The sequence below is a fragment of the Salvelinus alpinus genome, chromosome 16 (assembly GCF_045679555.1).
Source record: "Salvelinus alpinus chromosome 16, SLU_Salpinus.1, whole genome shotgun sequence".
In the NCBI taxonomy this organism is placed as follows: Eukaryota; Metazoa; Chordata; class Actinopteri; order Salmoniformes; family Salmonidae; genus Salvelinus; species Salvelinus alpinus.
The window spans coordinates 33,606,178-33,615,812 of NC_092101.1; the positions used below are offsets into that span (position 1 = coordinate 33,606,178).

General features: G+C 43.0%; 1 protein-coding gene across 1 annotated transcript in view; it reads left to right on the forward strand.

Moving 5' to 3' along the window:
* The window catches only part of LOC139541390 (KICSTOR complex protein SZT2-like), a 173,931-nt gene that overhangs the window by 65,452 nt on the left and 98,844 nt on the right, over nucleotides 1-9,635 (forward strand). The window contains exons 38-45 of the mRNA XM_071345992.1: nucleotides 1,271-1,345; nucleotides 1,506-1,644; nucleotides 1,855-1,972; nucleotides 4,768-4,888; nucleotides 5,756-5,905; nucleotides 6,670-6,772; nucleotides 6,973-7,090; nucleotides 7,426-7,513. Of these exons, the coding sequence (XP_071202093.1) occupies nucleotides 1,271-1,345; nucleotides 1,506-1,644; nucleotides 1,855-1,972; nucleotides 4,768-4,888; nucleotides 5,756-5,905; nucleotides 6,670-6,772; nucleotides 6,973-7,090; nucleotides 7,426-7,513 (912 nt within the window). The remainder of the gene's footprint in view (nucleotides 1-1,270; nucleotides 1,346-1,505; nucleotides 1,645-1,854; nucleotides 1,973-4,767; nucleotides 4,889-5,755; nucleotides 5,906-6,669; nucleotides 6,773-6,972; nucleotides 7,091-7,425; nucleotides 7,514-9,635) is intronic.

The window sequence follows — 9,635 nt, forward strand, 5'->3', positions numbered from 1 at the left end:
AGGGACCTAAAAACTCTCAGACCGTGAGAAACAAGATTCGCTGGTCTGATGAAACAAAGTTGAACTCTTTGGCTTGAATGCCAAGCGTCATGTTTGGAGGAAACCTGGCACCATCCCTACGGTGAAGCATGGTGGTGGCAGCATCATGCTGTGAGGATGTTATTCAGCGGCAGGGACTGGGAGACTAGTCAGGATCAAGGAAAATATGAATGGAGCAAAGTACAGAGAGATCCTTGATGAAACCTGCTCCAGAGCACTCAGGACCTCAGACTGGGGGCGAAGGTTCACCTTCCAACAGGACAACGAACCTAAGCACACAACCAAGACAACACAGGAATTGCTTCGGGACAAGTCTCTGAATGTCCTTGAGTGGCCCAGCCAGAGCCTGGACTTGAACCAGATCGAACATCTCTGGAGAGACCTGAAAATAGCTGTGCAGCAACGCTCCCCATCCAACCTGACCAGAGCTTGAGAGGATCTGCAGAGAAGAGTGGGAGAAACTCTCCAAATACAGGTGTTGCCAAGCTTGTAGCGTCATACCCATGAAGACTCGAGGCTGTAATTGCTGCCAAAGGTGCTTCAACAAAGTACTGAGTAAAGGGTCTGAACACTTAATTAAGTAAATGTGATATTTCCATTTATTTATTTTTTTATACATTTTATTTTTTATAAAAAACAGTTTTTGCTTTGTCATTATGGGGTATTGTGTGTAGATTGATGAGAAGAAATAAACTATTTAATCAATTTTAGAATAAGGCTGTAATGTAACAAAATGTGGAAAAAGTCAAGGGGTCTGAATACTTTCCAAAGGCACTGTATGCGTGTGTCTGTGTGGATTGTCTCTTACGAGGCTGGCTGTGTGACACCAATGAGGAGAGTATGAGTGAGTGAATCTTCGGCAGTACTAGCAGCACAAGTCTCTTAAGTCTGTTGACTGAGCTGGCAGCTTTACCGCGTTTCTGCCCTTAAGGCTGTTTTCTCCCTCTCCATTCCCAAATCAACAGGCAGCAGCACTCCGCTCTGAGCTGACAGACAGAATATTACATGAGATGACCCCCCCCCACACACACACTTCTCTCTGGAGTACATGTTCCAACATTGAGGTGGGGAGACTCCTAGGGCCTGTCAGTGTAGAGGCGGAGGGAGGAGGAGAAATCCCTGAGGGTCTTAGTCATGTCTCTGACAGTCTAAGATAGTGGGCTTCTGGAGATTAATCTCTGCTACCTCAGGTGAATGTGGTGTAAAACTGTAAAACTTGTCTCCTCCTCAGGTAGTGGCAAGCTGAGGCCCAGCAGAGTACAGAGTGTGGTCTCCAGTCAAGGAAGCCTGGACTCTGACATGCTGGGTAAGAGATGGACATTATAATGATTATGATAGTGTTGCTCATAACGATGATAATGATGATCATGATCTTTATCACGATGATGATAACGACGGTGGTGACGATCATGATGATGATGCTGCTAATGAAAGCTAATGAAACATTTTTAGCTGTATATTTTTAGGTTATGATGGTGGCAGCAGTGACTCTGAATGTGAGAGCCCCACTATAGAAGAACAGGAGTCCCAGTCCCCCCTGCTGCCTGACTTCTGGCTCATCGTTAAGGTCCACCAGGACAAAGTAGAGGTGTACTCCCACTCCAGGTGAGAGAGGGCAGGGGCTTAGGGAGGACACGGATGCAGCTCATAACTGCTGCTCATCTTCAGCCATTTAGAATGTTCAGTGTGCCATCTTACATGACACAATTGTTACATAACGATTCCATTATTTAATTATACAGGTTATTCTCATTGAGATAAAAATCTCAAAAGAGACCTGTAAGATATAAATTCGTCATGTAATATTGTTTGCAGGAGCTTCAACGAAGGGAAGGAGGACGGAGTAGGGGAGGAGGAGGAGGTGCCAGAGTACTTACAGTTGCATCAGATGGTGGTGAGGAAGATTGGGGAGATCTGCCGTATAGTCAATCAGGTAGGTTACACTCCTTTGTGTGATTGTGATCCTCTGTTTGTTTGACGTTAATAGACATTTTCAATTGTTCGAAATAGGTAGGTTACACTCTCTCTCCCATTAAGACATTTCTGACACTTCAATGCTTATACAGTTGAAGTCGGAAGTTTACATACAGTTAGGTTGGAGTCATTAAAACTCGTTTTTCAACCACTCCACACATTTCTTGTTAACAAACTATAGTTTTGGCAAGTCGGTTAGGACATCTACTTTGTGCATGACACAAGTAATTTTTCCAACAATTGTTTACAGACAGATTATTTCACTTATAATTCACTGTATCACAATTCCAGTGGGTCAGAAGTTTACTAAGTTGACTGTGGCTTTAAACAGCTTAGAAAATGCCAGAAAATGATGTTATGGCTTTAGAAGCTCCTGATAGGCTAATTGACATAATTTGAGTCAATTGGAGGTGTACCTGTGGATGTATTTCAAGGCCGACCTTCAAACTCAGTGCCTCTTTGCTTGACATATTGGGAAAATCAAAAGAAATCAGCCAAGACCTCAGAAAAACAATTGTAGACCTCCACACGTCTGCATTCATCCTTGGGAGCAATTTCCAAATGCCTGAAGGTACCACGTTCATCTGTACAAACAATAGTACGCAAGTATAAACACCATGGGACCACGCAGCCGTCATACCGCTCAGGAAGAAGACTCGTTCTGTCTCCTAGAGATGAACGTACTTTGGTGGGAAAAGTGCATATCAATCCCAGAACAACAGCAAAAGACATTGTGAAGATGCTGGAGGAAACCGGTACAAAAGTGTCTATATCCACAGTAAAACGAGTCCTATATCGACATAACCTGAAAGGCCGCTCAGCAAGGAATAAGCCACTGCTCCAAAACCACCATAAAAAAGCCAGACTACGGTTTGCATCTGCACATGGGGACAAAGATGGTACTTTTTGGATAAATGTCCTCTGGTCTGATGAAACAAAAATATAACTCTTTGGCCATAATGACCATTGTTATGTTTGGAGGAAAAGGGGGAGGCTTGCAAGCCAAAGAACACCATCCCAACCGTGATGCACGGGGGTGGCAGCATCATGTTGTGGGGGTGCTTTGCTGCAGGAGGGCCTGGTGCACTTCACAAAATAGATGGCATCATGAGGCAGGAAAATTATGTAGATATATTGAAGCAACATCTCAAGACATCAGTCAGGACGTTAAAGCTTGGTCGCAAATGGGTCTTCCAAATGGACAATGACCCCAAGCATACTTCCAAAGTTGTGGCAAAATGGCTTAAGGACAGCAGTCAAGGTATTGGAGTGGCCATCGCGAAGCCCTGACCTCAATCCATTGAAAATTTGTGGGCAGAACTGAAAAAGCGTGTGCGAGCAAGGAGGCCTACAAATCTGACTCGGTTACACCAGCTCTGTCAGGAGGAATGGGCCAAAATTCACCCAACTTATTGTGGGAAGCTTGTGGAAGGCTGCCCGAAACATTTGACCCAAATTAAACAATTTAAAGGCAATGCTACCAAATGCTAATTGAGTGTATATAAAATTCTAACCCACTGGGAATGTGATGAAAGAAATAAAAGCTGAAATAAATAATTCTCTCTACTATTATTCTGACAATTCCCATTCTTAAAATCAAGTGGTGATCCTAACTGACCTAAGACAGGGAATTTTTATTAGGATTAATTTTCAGGAATTGTGAACAACTGAGTTTAAATGTATTTGGCTAAGGTGTATGTAAACTTCCGACTTCCACTGTATATAGAGTGTTCACCCATTCTGGTGATTGGTTGAAAATGTGTTTGGTGATGAGATTTTACTTCCTTATGTTATCAAATACATTTTACCAAATATGATTCTTCATGTTCTGAATCGTTCAGTGGGGTCTTTCTCTAACATATCATTATCGGATTTCATAACCTAATGCATCCGATAATAAGCACAGAACTCGGTTGACATAGCGGTGCAGGTTTCTCCTAAAATCTTTTGAGGATTTTACATCTTGTGGTCGTCGTCTTCAAAGTTATTCCGTGGGTCGCAAAAAGCGAAATTAGCATGACACAAGCTGAATTAAATAAAACTGATTTGAAAATAAAAAGCTTGGTATATGCTCTGTGCTCCGTTGACATTTCACAGAGATACGTTTGTTTTTGTGAGAAATCTTTCAACTAAATATGAACGTGTATACTAAAATATGAAAATACAAAATTTCATGTCAAATCGATATCCATCTTACCTCCTATATTGTTTTATTTCCTGTGGATTCGAGAAGGATGATGAGTTCAACGGGAAAGTGAGCCTGTCAGCTAGGCATGTAGCCTTAATTCTTGCAGTGAATCCACCTAGCTGATGCGATGCCATTTTTTAGATTTTTGAACACTTTTCTTTCTCCTCTGGCCTCCATTGATTTAGTCACCCTGGTTCTGGCCACCCTACAAGGGTAAATACACCCCTATCTCTGTCTAGTTGGTGCTGTTCAACCTCTAAGGCTACGTTCAAATATCCACGGTAGCATACCACTTATAACAAAGCAATTACATTCTAAGTAGTATGGTAGTGTGGATATTGGAACAGGAACAAACTCCCTCTGTCTGGTCTCTCATCTCTCCTCTGTCTGGTCTGGTCTCTCATCTCTCCTCTGTCTGGTCTGGTCTCTCATCTCTCCTCTGTCTGGTCTCTCATCTCTCCTCTGTCTGGTCTCTCATCTCTCCTCTGTCTGGTCTCTCATCTCTCCTCTGTCTGGTCTCATCTCTCCTCTGTCTGGTCTCTCTTCTTTACTCTGTTTCTCCACAGCGTCTTCTACTCCAGGACCTCAATGACAGCCACGTGTGTAACTCTCTTCTGGTGGCAGAGAGTGAAGAGGATATCTGGAAGAACGAGTCCCTGTACAGACAGAGACTGGCCAACTCTGATGGTTAGTCAGTCAACACTCACGATCACTATCATCTGCACACACTTATACACATGCTACAGACAGACACTTGCCATATATTTTCAAATAACTGTATTTTTCTGTCTCGCAAATTGCTTTTAACTAACAATTCGTTCCGAAAAATAATCTGTGCAGGCCTCTGCTGAATTCTTTTATCCTCGAGCCAAAATGTTTGCCCATCCTTGCTTTAGAAGGGCTCTCCAATACATTTTTGCAAACACCATAAACGTAATGTACATATAAACGCCCTTGATGACACTGAGTTTGTCATTGTACAGTACACACGTTAATAATGCATTGCACTTTCTTGGCCCTGTGAGCTCCCAACTGTCACAGTGATGATGGAGCACAATCAATACAGGGCCAAGGAGAAGGAAACACACACTCTCTCTTTCTCTAATGTATGCAAGGTTACAGGGAAGAGCATCAGTGACAGGCCAGTGAAGTATGCTTGGAGAGGGAACCAGTGGGAACGCTCATGAGATTAACTTTGTATTTTATGGAAGCTGTTAAAACAGAATTACCAACTGTAATTTCCTAATATTGCTGTTTGTTTTGCTCCAGTGTGTGTAAATGAATTGGATCCTGGAGAGGGGATAGACATCAGAGAGGGCTTGTTGTTTGTGACTGCAGTGCAATAACATAATGTTACTGGGGAAGGGAAAAGGCTCCCATAGCAAATTGTGTTGTTTCTTTTCCTGGCTGGCGTCACACTGAAATGCATCTCCCCTCTCTCTCTGCAGTTGTGGTTGTAAATTATTTTCTCTTTTCTGTCTCTCTCTCTCTGTCTCACTCACCCACCCACCCTCTCTCTCTCCCATCTTATTCACCCCCTTCACCCACCAACAGATTACAATGCTGAGAACTACCAGCCGCGGGACTACCTTGCTGCCACCATGCAGTTCATCCCAGGTCACTTTGCCTGTGAGGTGGTGTGGAGCACCGTCATCCGCATCCACCCTCGCCTCAAAGTGGGACCCAACGTAGGTGTGTCCAGGGGTGAGTCAGTGCCACTGGCAAAATACAGAACAAAAATGTTTTTCGAACATGCAGAGAAATAAAGACCACTGACAGAGTAGGACTTCATGTCTTCATGACCATTAACAATAACATCTTGATCCTGAATTAAATATGCCAATATTAACAAACATCTGACAATTATGTGAAAATGATGATGATGAATAGGAAAATGAATGACTTCCTTTATTTAAAGGAGCAGTGCAGTCAAAACATGATTTTTCTGTGTTTTATTTATATTTCCACACTATGAAAGTTGGAATAATACTGTGAAATTGTAAAAATTATGATAATGCCCTTTTAGTGTAAGAGCTGTTTGAAAAGGCCTCCTGAAATGTCAGTTTGTTTGCATGGGTGCGGGTTTTGAACGGCCTGGTGACATCACCAGGCAATATAAATGAATAGACCAATAACAAAGAGTTTGCCCTCCTCTCTTCAAATAACAGATCGTTTTCACGTTACATATCCCTCACATTAGGCCCCTAACTCAGGCCACTCCCAGACAGTCCTAGTAACATTTTTGCTTGAGAAATTGCTTTTGCTAAGAAGAATTATTTTAATTGAGAAAATCTTAATTGTTACCCAGAAATTATTTGATATTGAAATAAAAACTGCTGCATTGGCCTTTAAAAAAATATTTAACATTTTAATATGATGGATTCAATACAATCAGTGTCAGTATAATTGAGATGGTTTGCTCAGTATCTTTATTTGTGTTGAAAGACTCTCTTCTCTCCATATCCCAGCTATCCAGGCTCTGCAGTCAGTGCTCAACGCCTTGTGTGTGGTCAACAGGAAGAGCATGTTTGTCTATCAGGAGCGCACTACCAAATCAGTCTTCTACCTGAGGTTAGCCCTGTTGCCCCCCTTATTCTTACGCCACTGCCTCCCCTCATTGTAGAACAGTCCCACCTCTTCATAGGCACTTCTCTCTGCTGCATCTAACCAGAGACTTGTTGAAGGAATTGAGTTGAGCATGCCAGTTCTTGATTATGCATTTTAAAGTTCCCTTACCCCCAACATATTCCCATGATCTCTGTTCTTCCCAGACTTTGTGAGACATCTCAAACAGGGAAGTACTCTGACCTGGATGGCAGCCTACAGCCCATGTCTCGCTGTGTCGGTCTCGCCCGGAGCCAGGAGCCCCTCTTCTCTGAGGAGTTCACGGTACAGTAGCACACTTACAGAGGGCTTCTCTATTGCTCAACAAGCAACTGTGGCCCTGAAGAACCATTAGGGCTGTATACTCTGAGGATCCCATAGTACAGTAGCAAGCTCATAGTTGATTTCTCTATTGAAGTGCAGGCAACTGTGGCGCTGAGAAACCATTAGGGCTCTGAAGTTGTCACCACTAGTTGATTTATCTGCTGTTCCCAGAACTGTGGTAACGTGCCCTTGGGTTAGAGATGATTTTGGGTTGTAATGTCAAATATCTGCAGTGGTCTGACGTGTGTGTGTGTGTGTCTTTCTGTGTGTGTATGTTTTACTCCATCTATATGCAGGGCTCCCGGTCATCTCTGGAAGGTCCCCGTCCAGTGGGACAGGTGGACAAACACATCCTGTTGCTGGTGCATGGAGTGGGAACTGCTGGTAAGATAGGGATTTGGAGAGCAAGGGCAAGAGAGGGGCTCATGGGGATTGGGGAACATTGGGACAGAATTCTGCAGTGTATGGATTGTGAGCAGAGGTAGCATAATGAGAGATGGGCTGAGCCTGCAGTTAAAAACTGAAGTTAGGACTAAGAAACCTCTGTGCACCTCTGTGTCACCTCTCAGTGCATTCCCACTCTGAGATAAGTGTGCCCACACTACTGTCCTCATGGCTAACTTAAGAGTAACAGATGAAATCGCTGATTCATTGTTGGTGTCAAATAGTGTGAACATTCTGTATGCTGTGCTGCAGTACCTCTAACACCCTTCTAGATGGCACTGTTGATCTTGCTCCATTTAACTCTGCCCAGGCTCCATCTATGATGTCAGCTATTTCTCTCCGAAAGTCTTTCTGGGCTTCAACAACAAGAGTGACTTATTAAAATAAGTTTTTTTTTCTTCTCCCCGACAACTGTTCATACAGCTCAACTTCTTTATTTATGAATTCCTTTGTTTACAGAGGGTTTAAGTTTTCTTGAAGTGTGTGTATGTGTTTCAATTCATTGTTTGTTTCTAAGGCTCAAAACACCTCACTGAGCATTGATTTGCATAAATATATCAGAGCGAGAGAGACACCACTAGGGTTGCACATTTTGGGGAATATTCAGAGGTGGAAACTTTCCGTGGGAATATATGGGAATTAAAGGAAATATATGCAAATTAATATTAATACCATTTAAATGTAGATGTTTTTTGCATTGGATATATTTACCATATCATATGGATACAGAAACATGAACCTTTTACCTTATCATAAGTAGACACAAATTAATAAATCCTTTTCAATATAAATTTAAAAAAACAATTTAGTTACGAATTGAACTTTAATTAAATGACTGACTCTTCACATGGGATGATTTCACTGAACAACAAAAGAAAGGGAATATTAAATGATCCATTGAATCTCCCAAAAAGGTTTTCAACATACATCTGTAAAATTATAGTCTAGAAACTAAAGCTTTGGTTGTCTTCTTCTCAGGTTTCCATGTCTTCTCCCTGGACCTCAATGTCCACCTCTTGAACATCAGACTCTGAGGCCTCATCTTCACTGTCACTTTCCAACCTAGTTGAGGATGGCTTGTTGTCAGGCTCAAAAAGCCTCAAATTTGCCCGGATGGCCACTAATTTTCAACACTTGTATTGGTCAGCCTGTTGCATGCTTTGGTGTGTGTGTTCCCAAACAAGGACCAGTTGCGCTCTGAGGCGGCTGATGTTGGTGGGATTTGGAGGATGATGGAGGCAACAGGGGAAAGAGCCTCAGATCCACAAAGTCCCTTCCACCAGGTGGCTGATGAGATATGTTGGCACGACTGCAATATTGCATCTCCATCCCAAAGCCCTTGTTTGGAAGTGTACTTCGCCAGACTGCTTCGCCAGACTGCCAAGAACCTTGCACTCATCCAGGCCAAGGTGCAGAGACACGGTAATGATGACACCATAGGCCTTGTTGATCACTGCACCAGACAGGATGCTCTTGCCAGCATACTCTGGGTCCAACATGTACGGTGCGGCGTGTATGGGCTTCAGGCAGAAGTCTTAACACTTTTTGATTTCAGAACTGCAGTTTTCTCTGCTTGGAGCAACAGTGAAGTATGGATTTCTTCTCTTACATCTGCAAGCAGAGTCTGAACGTCAGACAGGATGGCATTGTCTCCCTCAATCCGTGCAATGACTACTGCTGTAGGTTTCAGGAGTTTCAGGCTGCTTACCACTCTCTCCCAAAATACATTATCCAGGAGGATCCTCTTGATGGGGCTGTCCATATCGGCAGACTGTGATATGGCCATTTCTTGGAGACTCCTTCCCCTCCAGGAGACTGTCAAACATGATGACAACACCACCCCAATGGGTGTTGCTGGGCAGCTTCAATGTGGTGCTCTTATTCTTATCACTTTGCTTGGTGAGGTAGATTGCTGCTATAACTTGATGACCCTTCACATACCTAACCATTTCCTTGGCTCTGTTGTAGAGTGTATCCATTGTTTTCAGTGCCATGATGTCATTGAGGAGCAGATTCAATGCATGAGCAGCACAGCCGATGGGTGTGATGTGAGGGTAGGACT